Raw genomic sequence first — 23052 nt, forward strand, 5'->3', positions numbered from 1 at the left:
GCTAGAGGGACGAGATCCCGAAACGACTGTCTGGCAGTCTGTGTGCTTCACCTGCCCAGGTGAGTAAACCTGCCCACATATGGAGAGGGAGGGGCCAGGTTGTGTGGCTCCCAGCTCTCATTGGTTAAAGCGCAAACGTGGGGCGGTGCCAAACAAAAGTGTGTGCGTTATCGACATTGTTGTACAGTGTGGGTGTTAGAGGCTGCGGTTGATTGCGTGAATAACAGATACACGGCCCGCTATTTCATCATTCTGAAAACAAAAGACAGAACATGTTTATCTGGTTCGAACATAAACTGCTGATGGCACGCAACTTTTCACAACGACAGTGAGTCACTAGTTCAATTAAGGAATTAAAGAGTCTAAAAAATTTAAAGACACCCTGACATGTCCGGTGTTTCCCAAAGATCATTTGGCAGACTGCCATAAATAAATCTGGCGCTCCCTGTTTGCCCTCACTCACTATCGCACTATTACAACATACCTGGTCTGCCAGAGTATAAGAAGATATAGCAGGAGGGATCTCTGTTGCCAACTTAGCAACTTCCTAGCCATATTTTGCAAGTAATACACTGCAAAAACTGAAATCTAAGTAAGATTAAATATCTCAAATAAGGGTGATATTTGCTTATTTTCTGTCTGATAATATAATTTTTTCTCACTAAGCAGATTTTATGTTAGAGTGTTTTACTTGTTTTAAGTGTTTTGGTCCTAAATGATCTCAGTAAGATATTACAGCTTGTTGCTGAGATTTTATGACCTATATTGAGTAAAACATGCTTGGAATTAGAACATCAAGTGTTGCAAAGCTGTGTCATCAACACTCACAAGTATGAACCTACTTTTTTAAAGTAATAATTTCTTATTTCAAGCATGAAAAAAAAAAATCATGACTTTGACACAATTGTGTCTCATATTATAACAGATGACAGCCAAATGGACTTTGCTGTTTTATTTTCAATGAAACAATAGAAAATACATACTCATATAGTAGTACAGTTGTTATTAGTGAGAAAATACTTATTTTGAGGTATTTTTGGGTTAATTGAGGTTAGCTAATTTTACTTGTTTTGGAAAGTCTTGACAAGCCAAATTTTCTTGTTCTATTGGCAGATAATTTTGCTTAGTTCAAATAAAATACCCCTTATTTTTGATTTTTTTTTCTTGTTTTTGAACACTGACTTTTTGCAGTGTAGCCCTCTTGATCAGGGGGTCTCTAACTCAATTTACCTTGTAAGGAGATGGTCAGAGACACTTCAGCTTGCTTAAAGGAAGGTGCTTTTTCTTTTGCCTAATGTGTGTTTGTTGTGCAGTCATTTCTGTGTTTGCAGCGTTATTGTACTCAGGGCCTGATCTACTGAGATCCAATAGTGTGTGCAAACTATATATATATGTACAGTACTATTAGTGGGTGTGTGGCGGGTGATCTATTACGGCTGTGCGTACAATTGACAACAAGTGCAAGTCTACTTTATACCTGCATTATCCTTTCCATCCTTTGTTACTGAATTACTGTGTGGAACAATTTCCCTTGTGGATCAATAAAGTTTGTCTAAGTCTAAGTCTAAGTAATTGGAGCCCTAAAGAGGTCAATAATTCATAACACCATTGATATTCAATTCATTATAGTTTTTTGAGCAATGACCGTTTTCAAAATAAAAGTCCCACTAAAATTCTTGGAGATACAAAAGGGCCCCACAATGTTAAAAATAAGTAATACCTTTTTTTAACTTTTTTTTTTTTACTTTCAACACTTAAGTGTCTCGATCAACTTCAAATCCATTTGTTGATTACAAGTTTTTATAATTTTTTGAAATGTTTTTTATTTTTTATTTATGCCCTTTTTGTCAAGGAAAACTGTGTTTTTTATATGGCAAACACACAAAATATGCAATATTTCTCCCCCCAAAAATATTTCAAAGTGTAATATTTGATGCGGTGTATTTGGAGACTTGAAGACGTCAATAATTAATAACAAAATTAATTTGGATTCATTATTATTTTTTGAGCAATGAGGACTTAAAAGAAAAAAAAACTATTAAAGTCAACATTGCAACTATTTCTCGTTACATTTCACTTGTATGCTTTTTTAATTCCACTTTTTATGTTTTAAAAAAAAAAAAAGTATCTTTGGAATGTGCCGTTAAAAAAATTACCTGCGGTCCGCAAACGGCTCCCGGGCCGCAGTTTGGACACCCCTGTTCTAAACATATTTGCTTTACTTTTCATGTGTTTATTCTTTTTGCAATTGCATTACGGGCAATTGTGCAAATTTGACAATTACGCTCCACGCCCAAAACCAGTAGATTGCAAAGACTGCAATCCCATAAGGTCAAAAGAGGTCTGCAATTAATCAATTACCATTTTAATGAGCAGTAGAAGCATTTCTATTCAAACATACTTAGGTGTGGTGTCAATCAAAATGCAATCATTTTGCAGGGGTTGACTTTTCAAAACATGAATGTTACTAGTGATCTCTTTTGGAAGGAATCAGCGATGTACCCTAAATCTGTGCTACGTGGTTTGCAATGCATACTCACCGTGGAGTACATGGAGGAAGTGCTGGAGACCAGAGAGAGGGACGAGCCATGGACTGGAGAGACAGGAACAACGAGGAAAAGTAAGTACAAATGTACACGCAACGTAAGATTCAAATCAGACCCCCGCAAAGCAAATCAGCCCACCCGACAAGTGAACCTCCCACTCTACAGGACCTTCGCCTCAACCCACCTCCTCCTGATCGCACATAAAAGACTAAAGATAAAACTCCCATGTGGTGCAACTAGTGGCAGCCTTGGCACTCCACCGTTAATGACTCAGCTGCTAATCACACATCAAAGTTCCAGTCCACGAGCCAACCTCCGCCTGCTCGAAAGCCGATTAGGCGGAATCACGGGTGATGTCATCGACCGTACCGAGAGGCCAGGCAGGGCCAATTTCTATCAATCATTAACCTTGCACAGCTCAGCTAGGGTGTTTTTTTTTTTTTTTACAAAATCGCACTACATGTGGTGTTTGCAAACCAGTAGATCTCCTTCCGTGCACTTTTGTCTGAGCTCAATACTTAGCAACAACTTTATTAATGTTTTGAACATAAATGCTGAGTATGCAGGTCTACCTAATGTTGTGACCGCGTGAATCTATTTAACGTTTATGTCTAGGACAAAAATATGTTGCAATGACAATTCCAAGATATGTATTTAAACAGTGTGCATTTCCTTATGACTTATGACTTATGATACTTTTGGAGAGGGTGGGGCGTGGCTTCATTTGCAATCTGGGAATGCCTCCAGTATGGAACATCTTGCAGACAGACTCAAATAACGGGTTATAAAAGTAACTATGGAGCAAAACTTGGGCAAAATTTACACTAGAGATGTCCGATAATGGCTTTTTTTGCAGATATCCGATATTGTCCAACTCTTAATTACCGATTCCGATATCAACCGATACCAGGGTTTCCCACACACTCATTTATTTGTGGCGGCCCGCCACGAAAGAATTACGTCCGCCACAAATAAAAAAATTTAAAAAAAATTTTAAAAAATAAAATAAAAAATATATATATACATATTTTTTTTGTCCTCTCCAGCTTCTCAGGCAAATCATATAGTTGATGTAGATGCCCATATCGGCTGTTCAGATTTACTTTACAAAAGAGAAGTGTAGGATACTTCTCTTGTTGCCTTATTTGTATTTGACTTTATTAAATGTATTTATATTAGAAACACAACATGTGTATATAACAAAGAGTGCAAAGTCTGCAGGCAGTAGGAAACACATGGTTAAGTGTAGGGAGTAAAACTGATGGCAGTCTAAAGTTCAAGATTTTTGGAGCTCTTTGTTCAGTGGATCAGATGTTTGATGAAGCTCTGTGTCTATCTACCACCACAACTGTTTCTGTTTATTTGTTACTGACTGTGGCAGGACACCTCTGCCTCTGTTTCACTTTATGTTGCTGGTAAATAATATGGTTGTAGTAGGAGGCTAAAGTTAAATTATTTAGTATGCACAAATTAAAGGGGCAGAGCTTTGAGACATTTTAGCTTTTATATTTTATAAGATATATTTTTTGTAAGAACCACAATTAATAAATATATTTCAGTGAATAACTTATTGTTCAGATCTGTATACAAATATGTATATAAAGTGTTGTAATTATATTGTAAAATGGATGGATGGGCGTTTAAAACAAAACTGTTATTATTAATTAGTAAGTATACATTTTTTGAGCCTTTTTAGAGAAAATCAAATCATTGTAGTAAATTATGCAAATTACTCGATGATGTAATGGTGACCACGCCCATAGCCACGCCCCCACCGCCACAGGTATCTTGGCAGTTTATGGGAAACACTGGATACCGATATATACAGTCGTGGAATTAACACATTATTAAGCCTAATTTTGTTGTGATGCCCCGCTGAATGCATTAAACAATGTAACAAGGTTTTCCAAAATAAATCAATATTTATTATTGAAGTCACAAAGTGCATTATTTTTTTTAACATGCCTCAAAACAGCAGCTTGGAATTTGGGACATGCTCTCCCTAAATCTTTTCCGGAAACTGCATTGAAAAGAGAGGGGTCATCGGTCTGGGAGGGGATCTGTGCATTTATGTGTGAGAGCGGGAATTAGTTAATAGCGTGTTGCGCCCTTGAACACAAACAGGGCGGTGTTAGGGAGATGAGGTGACTTTTGTCCTGTCAATCATGCAAACAGTCCGGTAATTCTATACTGGCGACATTCATATCGATACACCTCACATCTTTGCACACAATTGTGGGCCAGCGTAAACACGCACACACCAATACACACGCACATGCATGCACCGAGAGAGAAAGTTCAAGATAAAGGGATCTCCTCGTGTCTCTCACGCCTCTCACAGGGATCCCTGTAATTATCTTTTTGAAAGAAAAGTGCTGGAAACTATGTCGCCGCAGCATGAATAACAAGCTTCTATTTGCGGATCATTTATAATCACACCGATATTCCCGTGGACCCCGACTTAAACAAGTTGAAAAACTTATTTGGGTGTTACCATTTAGTGGTCAATTGTACGGAATATGTACTGTACTGTGCAATCTACTAATAAAAGTTTCAATCAATCAAAAACCCTTGAAGACATTTGAAGACGCTGCATTACCAGTAACAAGACTAACCTAAAGTACATGTTCAAAAACAATTACTCACTGGCTCTTTTGGCATTTATGAACACCATTTGCGAAATCTTACGTGTTTACAATAGTTTTAACGCTTGCATATTACCACTGATGTTTATCAGGCACCTACAGTATCTATGTGGGAGAGATTGTAAGACTTTTTTTATTAGCTCATAAAGTTTGCAAGATGTTTGAGAGGAACACACACAGAGCTGAAAAAGTAGTGCATTTGTTTGATACTTGCATCTTTGCTTTTAAAAATCCTCGGGGAAAAGTGTAACCTCACCTCAGTAAAGATTGGCGGGTCAGCCTGGTGGTTGGCCCCCAGCTGATACTACAATAAGTGAGCTCATAAAAAACAAAAAACTGAGCTGACCAAAGCTGATTATGGATTTCGCAGGGCATAATAGGCTTTTTCTTGGAGTTGTAACTTGTAATTCTTCCTGGTGTTCCATTAACACACGTGTGTATTCATAAGTGGTTTGGCATGGGAAAACAAAAAATACTGCAGCAAAAAATGATCATGGTTATTATTATCACGGTACTGTTGAATGTGCTGAAAAAGGACGTATACACATTCTGAAATCTGGGAACCAAATGGTATTTAAAAATAATTAAATCAATAAATAGATACAGAGTATACCGTACATTTCGAACTACAAGCCGCTGTTTTTTTCCCTGCGCTTTGAACCCTCCGGCTTATAAAGAGTGCAGCTAATTTATGGATTTTACTTCGTTGGCGGCCACAATGCAATTATTAAAAAAACAAACAAGCAAAGACACTAAATAGGTGTTTTATTGTTCATGCTTTGGCACCATCTTTTGCACAAGTTCGCTCACTGCAGGTGCTGTAGTGCCCTTTTCTTTTTTAGAGCTTTCAATCGGAAGTAGAAGTGCCGTTACGTCTTCTAGCTGTCCATTGCGTTTCTACTTGTATGGATTCTTCATGCATAACTCCAAGCATCATTTGTAAGTTACTACATTTTCCCATGTGTTTTTATGCATATTTGTAATTGCTAGCAATAATGTAATCAAGCTAACGTCATTAGCATGAGCTAATATGCTAAGGCGTTTACAAGTGTCTGTGTTAGTATTAATACCTTACAATGGCATTATTTTTGTATTGTTTCAGTTTCACAAATTCCTCAGTAAATTTACCAATGCGGCGTTTTTGAGTCTTTTTAGCTGATTGTAGAGCTAGCTTCTGCAGCTAGTGGGTCCATGTCGATGACTTCTGTTTTGCTTGATCCACCGTTTTACTGCCGTGTTATAAGCACAGTTTGGAAACAATTAAGGTATATAAATGAACATTTACAAAATCATTCTGTGTAAATAACTCATTTTGCAAAGTATGTATCTGCAGCTTATGGTTCGGTCCGGCTAATAAATGGAAACATATATATTTTTTATTTGGTGGTTGCAGCTTATATGCCGGTGTGCACTAGCGTTCGGAAAGTACGGTACTTTTTTGAAAGAATAAACATAACATTTTGTTCGGGCCATATTATTTTTTAGTTTTTGAAGCTTTACAAATAAAACGAAAAAAGACAAATATATTTGGAGTGTTTTTTAAACAGTTTAAGTGACATTGGTAGAGAGGCCGTGCCAGCAACTTGATGGTTCCAGGTTTGATCCCAGCTTCAGCCATCCCAGTCACGGCTGTTCTTAATGAACGGAAAGACTTTAATGTCTTTTGTATTCATGTTAACATTTAAGCCAGCCATTAGCACGCTAGCTTGCTTCTCTAGCAGAAAAGGTTTAACGAGTTCAACAAAGTGCATTTATCCATCACGGTTTTTAATATAAAAGGGTAGGACTAACCATCGAGAGTTGATGACATTCTGGCTGTGCAAGTGAGTAATAAAATCATGATTAATACAAACTTAAAAGTGTGATTTATTTGATTAAATCACTTGACAGCACTACGAATTCCATATAATTATACCAATTATACCAGTAAGAGTACAGATAATTATCTGCATAAAAAAATCCTAACCAGATCCTGTCGAAACATTACAGACTGCACCAACGGATGGGACGGACGAGTCACTCAATATTCAGAAGTTGATTATTTGGAGTGCACGTACCTTCCTCAAAGCCATCCCGGAAAGAGCCTGATCTGCTCATGGTGCGAGTCTTTTCATCCAGGGACATGCAGGAGTTTCTCAGGCGGTTGTCGGTGCAAGGGTCAAAGGTGACATCCTGGTTGGTCAGGCTGTTGTTACGCAGACCCGTCAGATTGATCTGAGCTGTGGAAGTCGGGCTGGATGCTGGAAGGATGAGATCGCATGAGACAAAGGGTTATAGTAATAAACCACGAGAAACCTAACATAATATGTGTTTCAAAGCAAAAGCCTTTGAGGAATTGGACTCAAATATGGAAAGGTATTCATATTGAAAGACTTAACAAACAGCCCAAAGTGCTTTTCTTCCCCGTTATGAGATTAATGAGTAACCGTAGACAACTCCCAGTTCTGCATTGACATTTTTTAAATTGAAATTGTGGTGTGCGGACTGTACCGAGCTGTCCAAAGTTGAAGCGTGTCCCGGAGGGGGAGGTGAGGCTGGATCCAGGGGAAAAAGGGGAATTACTGGCTGACTCCTGCAGCCCGCTGGTGGAGTGGGAGCGTAGCCAATCACGGGCCTCCTCATGGCTTCGCAGCTGGGGGGGTGGCCCATACCTGCAAGAAGTCAAAGGTTGATCAGGCTGCGGGTATTTGCACAGGAATGTTATGCGTGTTCTGTGATTTTACTCATGTATGACGTGTATGATTTTCATAACCAGAGGACATTTTATTCCTCTTAATTAGTACAGTACATCAGATGAAATAGATGCTGGAATAAAGTAGTATAGCAGTATGAATTAGGGATGGAACGGTATATGAAAATAATCTGAACCGTTCGGTTGACCTGACATGGTTTGGAGTGTGTTGCTTAGATTATGAGTAGTGTAAATGGTAAATGGTAAATGGGTTGTACTTTTATAGCGCTTTTCTACCTTCAAGGTATTCCAAAGCGCTTTGACACTATTTCCAAATTCACCCATTCACACACACATTCACACACTGATGGCAGGAGCTGCCATGCAAGGCCCTAATCAAGACCCATCAGGAGTGAGGGTGAAGTGTCTTGCTCAAGGACACAACGGCCATGACGAGGTTGGTAGAAGGTGGGGATCGAACCAGGAACCCTCAGATTTCTGGCACGGCCACTCTCTCAACCGCGCTACGCCGCCCCCAGTGTGAGAATGAGATATTTTTAAGTGTTCTTTTTTAATCCACAGTCATGTTTGGAGCAGCTAGTATTTTCCTATGTAGTGTGTCTTCTCGTGATCTCCTTGCTTTTATCTTATGTCCACTAGTAAACTCTTTGTTTTGTCTTAAAAGCTCCTGATGGTCGGCTCACAGAGCTCTTTTGGCAAGTTCCTTGTCTGTTTTGAAGATGCAGCTGTGCTCCTTTCTGGGCAAACGGGGCTGTTTTCGCTCTACATAAGCTGACTCTTTTTGTTTGGATTTAGACCTCTTCTTTTTGATTTTGATTGTAAGGGCTGGTCTCCTAAAGCTTCATTAAAACTTAGTATTGCACCATTCTGTCTCTGGGGTCCTTTTTACTCAACATATATGTCATCCAAAAGAACTTGGGATCGATCAGTTTGTTTTATTCCCTGAGAGGAAGACTGGTCGCGCACAACAGTATCTAATCAGTTTGGAGCGTGTAGTTCTGATCACGCGAGTGACGGACAACGGAATCACAGAATTGGCCAAAAAAAAGCGGAATCGACAGTTGAAACTGGAATATCACGGAAATTGACATAAATGTGACTGAAAAGCTGTGATCGTGAGAAGAAGAAACGTTGTCTCATCGTCACCAAAACACTCACCTGCCCCTTTCTGAACTCAATATTGTTGATATGGCCACTTGAAAGACAGGACAACCCATACACCCGCACATCTCATCTGCTTGTGTTGTTGTGGACGACGCCACCGAAGCAAGCTCGATGTACAGACAGAACACAGCAGCCGTAACTTGAGAGGTTCCTTTTTTTTCTCTATACAGATTTGAGTCGTCTCCACTCGTCAAGCACCCGCAAGAACAGCAGCATTTCATCCTTCACAATAACAGTGCTGTTCGCAACATTCGGACAAAATAGAGGTTTCAGAAAAGTATTTTTTTATTTTTGTACTCCCATTATTTATTTAACTAGTATTTTTTTTATTGTATAATTTTGTGAAACTATTGCAATAAAGTACAGTAGCAAAAAAAAAAAAAAAAAGTACCTGGAATTACTTAATTATTATGCTTTTAAAATAGTGGTTAAAATTGTCCAGTGGTGTATTGTGGCAATAAATGTAAGGTTTTTTGCATTTAATTACTGGGGAATTATTGTTTTGATTCAAACAAAGACAACTCTAGTTGTTATAAAGATTGTTCCGTTTTTTTGTTTACAATTTACGCTAATTCATGGGACCGAGCTCTAAGTTGTATTTTATATTACATTTTTGTAAGATCCGCAACTAATAAATGGTAATGGCTTATTGGAATATATAGGGGCTGCAACGATTCATCCATTGATCAGAAAAAAAGCATTGATTTGTATTTTGTTGCTTCAATGATTCGTTAAATGAGTAAAACACGCCGACAGACAGCTCCAATAGAGCGCATATAGGGGTGGTGCATCTTTTGGTGATGTAGTATGCGCTGCCGGTGATGTGGTGATGACAAGGTGGAAAAGAGAGCAGAGGCCCAAAGAAGACGCCTGAGAGGTTTTGTGATCATGTGAAACTGAGACAGACATTATGGTGAACTGTTTGCACGGAGCTGACATTTCACAAAAGCACTACATCAATGATCCAGCACATTATTAGAACTCATCCTGAATATTTAAGTAGAGACTTGCACAATAGTACTACATCCATGCTCCAGCTCGCACATTAGTAGAAATCTTCCTGCATATTTAAGAGTAGCAAACAAGCAGAAACAAAGTTATAGTTTATTTTGGCAGCCATCTTAATATGTTTAACTTACATAACGAATGTTTTATTCAAACATGTTAGCAACTACAGTTTGTATGTTAATGGTAACACTCAGATGTACGCTTTGTACACTGTGCTAAACACCACTCCTCCAATTAATACCTTGAAATACATTGTCACTCACGTTATCATTTATCAGGGAGCCTTCCTGTTTAGTTTGGTTCCTTATTTGTTATATATTACCTGGTTATAGGCCACACAACTTGTTTTGTTTTAATATGAGTGTGGAAGTCGCTTCCTAGCGGTCCCACTGACAGACACTTCACAGGATCCAAGCTTGCAGGTTTTAACAAAGTTTTAATTCTCATATGTTTTATCAACTGTTTCCTTCTCCCAGAACGTGACTTTTCAGCCACGTCCGTACCTCTCTCCCCCTCTCCTCCCGGCCGCTTACTGTTAAAGACAACAGATGATTAGATTAACACGTACCACCTGTGAAATCTAATCACCTGCCAGCTGTGTCTCGCCATCAGCACATGCCACGCCCCCGTCTGATGGTGCTCTGTCTTCAGCACCATGGACAGAGGCGGTGACCTTTGCTCCTGCAGGCGCGCTGATCACACTCTTTCTCCACAATGAGTAATATATAGTGATGTTTCCATATGTTATGTGCATTTATAAGAAGTAATAATAAAGGTCATTAGAAAAATCACACCACATTATCATGAATAAGTCGTGACCTGGGGCGGACCGCCCTTCGATTGCATCGGTCAGTGACGTCTCTGCATTGCCTCCGCTAACCTTCCAATGGACTGGATTCTCGCATAATCATGAACAATTCAATAATTGTAACTCACAATAATTGTGACCCAGGAGGACGTTCCTTCCCAAGGTTTCTGCTTTTTGCCCATTTTGGGTTTTGAGTTTTTCATTGCCCGGATGTAGGTTTTGATCAAACCATTGTGGTTTGTGAAGCCCTTGGAGGCACTTGTGATTCAAGGCTGTATAAATACACTTTGATTGATTGAAAAATCTTTGTTTATTTCAACTATTTTCCCCAAAGACGCATTGTTTTATTTGATTACAGGTTTAATCAAACAAAATAATCGACAGATTACTAAATTACTAAAATAATTGATAGCTATTTACCATGAATTGATTTACGTAGACCCCGACTTAAACAAGTTGAAAAACTTATTCGGGTGTTACCATTTAGTGGTCAATTGTACGAAATATGTACTGTACTGTGCAATCTGCTAATAAAAGTTTCAATCAATCAATCAATCAATATTGAGATTTATAGTATTCTGGGGTTTAAAAAAGAAGAACAACACTGTACACCGAACCGTGTCACAAAACCGTAATAAGTTCTGAACTGTAGATAGAACCGTTCCATCCCTAGTATGAATAAACATAAACAGGACCCTAAGCCGTGAGCAACAAACTGTGTAGGAAAAGCAGGAGTCCCAATCTCCCAATCCAAGCTAGTTTAATATGATAGTGAGTGCTTTGTATGACAAGGTGGCATGCCTCTTTGTAGAAGCACAACACGTCAGTGCAGGTGCCAAGTGCCAAACAAACATTATCAGCGTTAAAATAAAATTACAAGCCCTGAGCAGTGAAATTAGACGTAGAAAAATGGGACGGGAGACAATTTGGTGAACCGGGGGTGCAAAAGTGTATGTCCAGCAAGCAGGGGGAAGTCAGTACCTGAGTCCCTTCTTAGGCAGAGTGTTTCTACCACAAAGAGGCCCACTGTGGGAGACAAAAACTTCAGATAGGAAAAACAAATGGAACATGCAGCAGCTTCTCCAACCTCCAATGTATTTCACTGGGTACTGAATGCCTAACTAAGAAAGAGCATGCTGTGCTTCTGCCACAAGGTGGCAGCACAGAAAAAGCAAAGACTAGACAAAAAAGCACTGAAGGGTGGCACCATCCACACAAACAAGCTCGGCACAAAAACAGGAGATCTTCAAAAACAACAACACCACCACAAACTAGCACACAGAGCTACAAACGTCCTACGCTACAAGCGCTCTCACGGATTCTTCTCTGCGGTTCTGCAGTTGCTCTGTGTGGCGGTGCCTCACCAGAGGCCTAACATTGCACCCGGGTCCATTTACCTGTCCTGCTTCCGAGGTAGAGTGTTTCGGCTGAATTTAGGGCTAGCGGAGGGGGAAGAGATGGGGCTGAGGGAGATGGGGAGAGGGACGCAGACACAGAGAAAACAGACACAGAAAAAAGAAAGTTTAAGATAAATAAGTTAGAAAGCGAATCCCTTCCAGCAAAACGTCAAATGTAAGATTCCTGGCTGATTGATGGCATGGCCTCGAAGCTTCACCTCCAGATGTTATCCATTTCCCACCGACATGCCATACCTGATACGTTACCTCCCTCCACAACTTGTGTTAACCAGTGATTCCCAACCAATCAATATGCCATCTTAGATCATCAGTTGCTCCGCAGGGAAATCATCCAATTTCACTTAACTGGTCCTTTATTGACTACAAACAATGTATCTTTGTTCCTCTATATGTGTTGCGGCAAAACAGTTAAATTCCCACTAAGTATTAAAAGAAGGCACCAGGTTCATAATTAACCTGCTTAGCCAACTGTTGCCATTCACTCAGCAGAATGAGTCATTGCGCACTTGGTGGTGTGCTGGGAGAATAAAATGTGAGTCTTGGCGCAATAAAGGTTGGGAAACACTGGTGGAGTTGAGTTGAGACAGCGGACAGGGGCTTCCAGGTGCACAGACATTACTGTAAATAAGAGGTTTGTGATTTTGTAACATATAAACTACAGTACTATCAACCACAAGTATCCTGCATTCACCAGACACTTCACAAGTACATTAAAATAGCGTAAAGAGATTTCACGTCGAAAATGTTGCATTTACCAAAACAGCGGTAGAATGATTGTGCATTGTATTTGAATCATAAATTAATATATTTTTTTGGTGTGTTTTTTTCCACGGAAATGGCTCACTTTTTGATCACTGCATATTTTAGGCCAGTGGTTCTTAACCTGGGTTCGATCGAACCTTAGGGGTTCGGTGAGTCGGCCTCAGGGGTTCGGCGGAGGTCAAAACACACCCGACTCATCGTGTAAATACAAACTTCTCCCTATCAGCGTATTACGGATACGGCAACAGCTGACTGATTTGCAGGTGTGTAGTTTGTTGTGAGTTTATGCACTGTGTTGGTTTTGTTCTTTGAACAAGGTGATGTTCATGCACGGTTCATTTTATGCAACAGTAAAAAACATGGTAACACTTTAGTATGGGGAACATATTCATCATTAATAGGTTGCTTATTAACATGCAAATTAGTAACATATTGGCTCTTAACTAGTCATTATTAAGTACTTATTAATGCCTTATTCACCATGAATTGATTTACGTGGACCCCGACTTAAACAAGTTGAAAAACTTATTCGGGTGTTACCATTTAGTGGTCAATTGTACGGAGTATGTACTGTACTGGGCAATCTACTAATAAAAGTTTAAATCAATCAATCAATCAATCAATGGCCTTATTATAACCCTAACCCTCTAACCCTGACCCTAACCCTAACCAAATAACTCAAAATTAAGTCTTTGTTACTTAGAATATGTTCCCCATACTAAAGTGTTACCTAAAACATATAACTTTGTCTTGAATTTGAAAAAAAAACATTGTATTTTTCACTAAAGAAGGGTTTGGTAAATGCGCATATGAAACTGGTGGGGTTCGGTACCTCCAACAAGGTTAAGAACCACTGTTTTAGGCACTGTTTGCTTGAAATGCATGTGTACACTGTGAATGTGAAGTATAAATGAAATGAAATTAATTATTTTGCAATGATTGATTTGATATACTTCTTAAGGGTTTCACTTATTTATCACACAATGGCAATAAAGACATCTATTTTTGTATATGTTTAATAATGACAATATACATTTTTATCATTATCGTGATGAGTAAAGGTACAATATTTCTTGGGAATTGAATAATGTAACTTTTAAACCAGGATGGTTCAACGTGCAGCATGCAGCTCGTTTTTTAATGGCCCATGACACAACCAAACAAACAGAATAAACATGTCCTGAATTAGAAAAATACACAAAAAAACTTGGCAAAAAATGGAATCGGCCCGAATTTCCTACAAAAATGGGTCATGGCTACCAAAATGGCCAACAACCGGTGCATCGGTTCTTCTCAATTTTTTTTTTACGCCAGCCCCCAGGAAGAAGAAAACATTTTGCGCACCAACACTCCCCGCCGCGACTACAAATCGTATAATTTGTCTATAAAATAGTTATAAGTACACGCCTGCACAACATTGTGTCCTTATTAACATTAAAAAAAGCAGCAACAAAAAAAAAGATACCGGTAAATAGATCAATTTACAACAAATGACTTTATCAACAATGTTTTTTAGTCTGTCACAGAAAAGTTTTAAAGTGCATCAATATGCCTGACATAAAAAAAACCACATATATTGTTATTTAAGCTATAAACGTTTTTTTACTGACTTGACACACACTTAAAAAATTCAATAAATAGAAGAAAAAAAATTTAATTGATCAGCAACTGCACTTTTTTTTTTTGCCTATCACAATCATTATGAAAGACATGAATTAGCACATTATTATGCCTAATTTTGTTGTGATGCCCCGCTGGATGCATTAAACAATGTAACAAGGTTTTCCAAAATAAATCAACTCAAGTTATGGAAAAAATGCCAACATGGCACTGCCATATTTATTATTGAAGTCACAAAGTGCATTACTTTTTTTTTAACATGCCTCGAAATAGCAGCTTGGAATTTGGGACATGCTCTCCCTGAGAGATCATGAGGAGGTTGAGGTGGGCGGGGTTGGGGGTAAGGGGTAGCGGGGGGTGTATATTGTAGCGTCCCGGAAGAGTTAGTGCTGCAAGGGGTTCTGGGTATTTGTTCTGTTGTGTTTATGTTGTGTTACGGTGCGGATGTTCTCCCGAAATGTGTTTGTCATTCTTGTTTGGTGTGGGTTCACAGTGTGGCGCATATTTGTAGCAGTGTTAAAGTTGTTTATACGGCCACCCTCAGTGTGACCTGTATGGCTGTTGACCAAAAATGCATTGCATTCACTTGTGTGTGTTAAAAGCCGTAGATATTATGTGACTGGGCCGGCACGCAAAGGCAGTGCCTTTAAGGTTTATTGGCGCTTTGTACTTCTTCCTACGTCCGTGTACACAGCGGCGTTTTAAAAAGTCATACATTTTACTTTTTGAAACCGATACCGATCATTTTGAAACCGATACCGATCATTTCCGATGTTACATTTTAAAGCATTTATCGGCCGATATTATCGGACATCTCTAATGTCCATGTTTTTGAAAGATGTGGTAGGTTTTTGAGTGTGCTGACGCGCTCAAATGGCTTCTAGTTGGCAAAATAATAAATAATAGCAAAAAAAAATAGCCTGGTTAGATATTATACTACCGTAATTAGCTTTTTCACCTATAGTATAACACAATGCTAAGATGTGGATGTTTAGTTCAGATAGTTTAGCATATATTAATAGAACATTGTATTGTTTTAGTCTCTTTAATAACACAATGTATCAAAGTGGCACCTGCATCCATCCTTTTTTTCCTGTTTGAAAAATTTTGGACTGTATTAAACAAAATGCATATATATTTTTCCCATGTAGCCTTGCATATACTGAAACCGATTTAGCTGCTATAAATTAAATATTGCGAGCAGGGCTATTATTGTGCACTTTGTTGCTCTCACCTTTCTGTCATGCCCGTCTTGACGCTGCCGGTGCGACCCAGGGCGGACAGGGTGTCCTCCCTGTGGGTCCCGAGGGTCACGTGGCCTCCTCCCCCAGCGCTGCCCAGGCTCATGTCGATGGACTCGCTGCTGGTGTGCATGCTGCTCACAGAAGGGTAGCCCATGCTGCTTGTGCCGCCGTGCCCCCCCAGTGTGCTCTCCCTGCTCTGGGCAGAGGAGCCGCTGAACGTGGTGCCCCATGTAAGACTGTTAGAGGGCCCCGTTGAGGAGTAGACTGAGCCGGGGCTGGAGGCCTGTGAAGGACACAGACAACATTGCATGAAGTAAATGTATTCTTTTAGTAACAATATGCTTTGCCATGTTGACATTTTTGATAGCAGTCAGTGGTTCTCACAGTTTTTTCACCAAGAACCACCTCAGAAAAAACTTGGCTCTCCAAGTACCACCATAATGACCAACATTAAATTACAGTAGCGTAGTAGGCCTAAGTATAAATTAAAAACAAGATATTAAAGTTAAAGTACCAATGATTGTCACGCACACACTAGATGTGGCGAAATTATTCTCTGCATTTGACCCATCACCCTTGATCACCCCCTGGGAGGTGAGAGGAGCAGTGAGCAGCAGCGGTGGCCGCGCCCAGGAATCATTTTTGGTGATTCAACCCCCAATTCCAACCCTTGATGCTGAGTGCCAAGCAGGGAGGTAATGGGTACCATTTTTATAGTCTTTGGTATGACTCGGCCAGGGTTTGAACACACAACCTACCGATCTCAGGGCGGACACTCTAACTGTTTGGCCACTGTAACATTACACACATTTTGAACAGTAACACTGTGTTTGAATATGTTAAAATAAAACACTGTACTTTGATCAAGTGATTCTTTGGCGTACCACTAGGTGGAGCCCGCGTACTACTAGTTTGAGACTCACTTTTAGAGTATCTGGCTTTATGGTTTGCACATATGTATTGAGTTTAATTTACTGTATAGTATTAAAGTTATTCCGAGTGATGGGTCAAACGATACTGAAGCACTGATGCCTCATGAAACATGAGGAATGATACTCTGTGCCTTGAAGCTTCGACGTGTGTATCACTTTAAGGAAAAAAATATCTGACTGATTTCATATACAGCTGCTGTATCATTTGACTGCGAAGCACAAAACTGTGTTTATCCAGAAACACAGAAGTCGCGATAAATTAAGTTGGAGTGGCATGCCTCGTTTGACATCGGTTTTCGTCACCTTCATTGATCTAAATGGAAATAAGAAAAAAAAATAATAGGGAAAAATTCCGAAGGGTGACATTATTTTTATTTATAGCGCCAAATAAAGTAATTTCTTTTTTCTTGTTGACTATTTGGCTCATTGACAAGAGTTGCATATTTCATATTCCTTTCTGCGTAGCTATTTGTTTATATATATATATATATATATATATATATATATATATATATATATATATATACACTACCGTTCAAAAGTTTGGGGTCACAATTAAATATCCTCATTTTTGAAGGAAAAGCACTTTAAACTAGTCTTAACTTTAAAGAAATGCACTCTATACATTGCTAATGTGGTAAATGACTATTCTAGCTGCAAATGTCTGGTTTTTGGTGCAATATCTACATAGGTGTATAGAGGCCCATTTCCAGCAACTATCACTCCAGTGTTCTAATGGTACAATGTGTTTGCTCATTGGCTCAGAAGGCTAATTGATGATTAGAAAACCCTTGTGCAATCATGTTCACACGTCTGAAAACAGTTTAGCTCGTTACAGAAGCTACAAAACTGACCTTCCTTTGAGCAGATTGAGTTTCTGGAGCATCACATTTGTGGGGTCAATTACACGCTCTAAATGGCCAGGAAAAGAGAACTTTCATCTGAAACTCGACAGTCTATTCTTGTTCTTAGAAATGAAGGCTATTCCACAAAATTGTTTGGGTGACCCCAAACTTTTGAACGGTAGTGTATATATATATATATATATATATATATATATATATATATATATATATATATATATATATATATATATATATATATATATATATATATATATATATATATATGTTATTTGCAGGTCAAATGTACTGCCTTTTCTAATCCAGCAAATGGCAGATGACAATTGCAAAACATCAACACAGTATCAATGATGTGTCAATACAGCTAGTGAGTGTGGCATACACTCATTGAGGCATCATTTACGCATAACTAATAAGTGCACTCTAAAATAACAGGCCTGTTTATTGATTACTTCATGAACTGAACATTGACCGGTGTACAATTTGTTTTCAAAACAAAAATAACAATTTAAAAAAAGAGTTCACATTGGGATTAAAGAACCAAATGACCAAAACATAACATTATCTTCGTATGTTGTTACTTCATGATTCATTCACACCAATTCTGATTAATGGATGCAGTATTCACGATAGAATATGACAATGGATGCATGCACACACTTCCAGGTGAACACTGTTGTAAAATAAGAGTCAATATTTGCCTCCGTGCTTGCTGGAGTTAACTTCCTCTCCAAGATTAGCAGCACAAACTTTTACATTGCGATACTACATTTGCAAAAGCAAGTAATATACCCTTTTTCCACTGATTAATGGCTCAATTTCATCAAAGAAAAAAAAAACTTAAGTTATGATAGCTTTAGTGAAGCTCATGGAAATACATCTAAAATAACTCCTGAAAGACAAATGTCAACGACATGGCAGAGCTGTGATTTATAGAAAGCTTCCACATCCAACCAGTAATTGCAGAAATTGTCAGCAGAGACATGCTCTCACCGAGTTAAATAAATATACTGTACATCACAGCCCTTAACAGTTCCCAGATATGACGCAAATATTTGAGCAGCAGATGCCAATCTCACTGTTTTTGGTACATTATTATTTTTATTTTTTTGTGGCAGGCCTCACTACGCGTTCGCCCTTGCTCATAAACACATTATAACGGGACTGTCGGTGAATGTAGTGTGTCGTTACAACTCTGTTATGTTCGGAAGCAGAGTCAAGATGCCATCTACTATGCATATATGTACCTGGTCTGCCAGAGTATAAGAAAACAAAGCAGGAGGCATGAGTTTTGCCAACTTAGTGATTAAACCACTCTACATTGTCTTTCACAGAAAAAATTACTCTTCTGGACTTCCTGGGCCCTTCTAAAGACAGCATAACATAAAAACACTTTGAATTTCCCACGTTTTGCTGGTGACAGATTTTTACTTACTTCTTGCGTCTGCTACAGTGTCCATAATATTTGCATGCACATGTGTCAGTATGCATTATGTGATTGTATTTCTGTCCAGGCCACTCAGCCTTTTGATCAAGTTTGAATCCATTAAAAAAGTGATGATGCAATCATCTGCCTTTGTGAATCCCAAAGTTTGGAAACACTTGACTCATACATTTCTCATTTTCAGACAGGATCAAACTGGTCGATCAACCGTCATGATCGCAACTGCAGTCGGTGAGACATAACTGAATATTTAATTATAAACGACAGCATACTTTCTTTCTTTTCACTGTGGGGTTGAAGGAGTAAGAGCTAAAAATAGCAGTTGACTTGTGAGAACCTTTCAAGATTTGAAAGATGATGATGTCAGCATAAAGTAAAGAAACTATGTCTACATCAGGGGTCCCCAAATATTTTGACTCAGGGGCCACATTGGGTTAAAAAATTGGCCGGGGGCCGGGCTATCTATCCATATATATATATATATATATATATATATATATATATATATATATATATATATATATATATATATATATATATATATATATATATATATATATATATATATATATATATATATATATATATATATATATATATATATATTTATTGTATATATATATATATATATATATATATATATATATATATATATATATATATATATATATATATATATATATACACACACTACCGTTCAAAAGTTTGGGGTCACCCAAACTATTTTGTGGAATAGCCTTCATTTCTAAGAACAAGAATAGACTGTCGAGTTTCAGATGAAAGTTCTCTTTTTCTGGCCATTTTGAGCGTTTAATTGACCCCACAAATGTGATGCTCCAGAAACTCAATCTGCTCAAAGGAATGTCAGTTTTGTAGCTTCTGTAACGAGCTAAACTGTTTTCAGATGTGTGAACATGATTGCACAAGGGTTTTCTAATCATCAATTAGCCTTCTGAGCCAATGAGCAAACACATTGTACCATTAGAACACTGGAGTGATAGTTGCTGGAAATGGGCCTCTATACACCTATGTAGATATTGCACCAAAAACCAGACATTTGCAGCTAGAATAGTCATTTACCACATTAGCAATGTATAGTATTTCTTTAAAGTTAAGACTAGTTGAAAGTTATTTTCATTGAAAAGTACAGTGCTTTTCCTTCAAAAATAAGGACATTTCAATGTGACCCCAAACTTTTGAACGGTAGTGTATATATATATATATATATATATATATATATATATATATATATATATATATATATATATATATATATATATATATATATATATATATATATATATAGATGTTCGAATGAATTGTGATTCTTATTTCTAACGATTCTGGATCGATTACAAAAAATTAAAAAGTGATTTTTTTAAAATGTTTTTTTATTTTATTTTAAAATCCATCCTGTCCAGCCACTCAGGCAAATCCTATTGTTGATGTAGATGCCCGTATCTGCTGCACAGATTTACTTTAGAAAAGAGAAGTGTTGGATCCTCGACTTTATTAAATGTGTGGGTAGAATTTTATTAAACAAAACGAATTTTCTTATAAGTAATATAGAAATTGATCCGAGCTGTTTATCTATTTTATGGAGGAATGTACTTAATCATAGAATTGGTACCCGATGTTATTAAAAAGTATGGCTTTTGAATCGAGAATAATTTTGAATCAAGAATCGATTCTAAATTGAATCGTTAGCCCCAGGAATCGAAACTCGGGACGTCTTGTGGGCCAGACTGTAAACACTGACGGGCCAGATTTGGCCCGCATGCTGTAGTTTGAGGAACCCTGGTCTACATGATTTGTGGGAGGGCCATCTCACCTGCTCGCTACCGAGTGTCCCTGTGCCGGATCCTGTCACTCTGCCCCCAAACATGGGGCTGAAGGTCTCACTGTCAACGCCTCCCAGTCCTCCATCGGGGGACTCGATCACTGTGGTCACATGACTCATGGTCGCATGTGGGTTGGAGATAACGGTGGAGTTTTTCATGTTGTCAACAGTGGTGACTGGACCCTGTTTGTTGCTCTTCCCACCAAACAACCTACGGATAAAACAGGCAATTAGTTGGTCATAAATATGCAAAGTAAGTCAACGAACTGAAATAAGATTTTTCTTTTTTGCTGTCGATGCACTACTAGAGTTAAATATAGGCTATGAGGAGTGGAGATGCGATGGGCAAGCTCAGACGCATGAAGCCTCTTTGAAGAGTTATTACTCCCTGACATTAATGAGGGCACAGCGCTAAGGTAAGATTCCTATAACCCCCACCCGCACCCTCCCTCAACGCACGGCCAAGGTTGAGGTTTGGAAGCTGATTAGTTGAACTCAAGTTGAGTCTATGTTTTACAATGACCCCGTTTGACCCTAATGACTGAAGGCGTACAAACAACATGCCCACACATGTGAGGATTACGCAACGCTCCAACAGCAAGAGAGCAAGGAGAGCCCACTCAGGGCCTGATCTACTAAAGCACATGTGTCAAACTCAAGGCTCGGAGGCCAGATGTGACCCGCCATGTCATTTAAATTGGTCTGTCACGTCATTAATGTGTTCCCTCACGTCATTTAAAGTGGTTTGCCACATCATTTAATGTGGTCCATCATACCATTCAATGTGGTTTGCCACATCATTCAATGTGGTCCGTCACATTAATTATTGGGGCCCGCCATGACATTCCATGTGGTCCATCACGTCATTTAATGTGGTCCGTCGCGTCATTAAATGTAGTTTGTCAAGTCATTACTGTGGCCCGGCAAGCTATTCATTGTGGTCTGCCACATCATTTAACGTGGTCCTTCACCTCATTAAATGTAGTTTGTCAAGTCATTATTGTGGCCCGGCAAGCTATTCATTCTGGTCTGCCACATCATTTAACGTGGTCCTTCGCCTCATTAAATGTAGTTTGTCAAGTCATTACTGTGGCCCGCCAAGCTATTCATTCTGGTCTGCCACATCATTTAACGTGGTCCGTCGCCTCATTAAATGTAGTTTGTCAAGTCATTACTGTGGCCCGCCAAGCTATTCATTGTGGTCTGCCACATCATTTAACGTGGTCCGTCACATCATTTATTGTGGCCCGCCATTCCATTTATGTGGTCCGTCACGTCATTCAACATGGTCCGTCACATCATTTAATGTGGTCTGTCACATCATTTATCGTGGCCTGCCATGTCATCCAATGTAGTCCGTCACGTCATTTAAGGTGGCCCTCCATGTCATTCAATGTGGCCTGCCACATCATTTAATGTGGTCCATCACTTTAAATAATGTGGTCCGTCATGTCATTTAACGTGGTCCGTTGCGTCATTAAATGTAGTATGTCACGTCTTTATCGTGGCCCGCCATGCCATTCAATGTGGTCCGTCACGTTATTTACTGTGGCACGCCATGTCATTTATTTTGGTCCGTCACGTCATTCAACATGGTCCGTCACATCATTTAATGTGGTCCATCACATCAATTAATGTGGCCTGCCATGTTATTCAATGTGGTTTGTCACGTCATTTAATGTGGCCCTCCATGTCATTCAATGTGGCCTGTCACATAATTTAATGTGGTCTGTCACATCATTCAATGTGGCCTGCCATATCATTCAATGTGGTTTGTCACGTCATTTAAGGTGGCCCTCCATGTCATTCAATGTGGCCTGTCACATCATTTAATGTGGTCTGTCACATTAATTAATGTGGCCCGCCACGACATTCAATGTGGTCTGCCACATCATTTAACGTGGTCCGTCGCCTCATTAAATGTAGTTTGTCAAGTCATTACTGTGGCCCGCCAAGCTATTCATTGTGGTCTGCCACATCATTTAACGTGGTCCGTCACATCATTTATTGTGGCCCGCCATTCCATTTATGTGGTCCGTCACGTCATTCAACATGGTCCGTCACAT

General features: G+C 38.9%; 1 protein-coding gene across 1 annotated transcript in view; it reads right to left on the reverse strand.

Moving 5' to 3' along the window:
• The window catches only part of nav2a (neuron navigator 2a), a 262461-nt gene that overhangs the window by 35400 nt on the left and 204009 nt on the right, over positions 1–23052 (reverse strand). Inside the window, exons 15-21 of the mRNA XM_062033389.1 lie at positions 20978–21197; positions 15898–16190; positions 12261–12326; positions 11845–11889; positions 7682–7842; positions 7249–7431; positions 2541–2593 (exon numbers count right to left, since the gene is read on the reverse strand). Of these exons, the coding sequence (XP_061889373.1) occupies positions 2541–2593; positions 7249–7431; positions 7682–7842; positions 11845–11889; positions 12261–12326; positions 15898–16190; positions 20978–21197 (1021 nt within the window). The remainder of the gene's footprint in view (positions 1–2540; positions 2594–7248; positions 7432–7681; positions 7843–11844; positions 11890–12260; positions 12327–15897; positions 16191–20977; positions 21198–23052) is intronic.

This window comes from Entelurus aequoreus, linkage group LG02, assembly GCF_033978785.1.
Source record: "Entelurus aequoreus isolate RoL-2023_Sb linkage group LG02, RoL_Eaeq_v1.1, whole genome shotgun sequence".
Lineage (NCBI taxonomy): Eukaryota > Metazoa > Chordata > Actinopteri > Syngnathiformes > Syngnathidae > Entelurus > Entelurus aequoreus.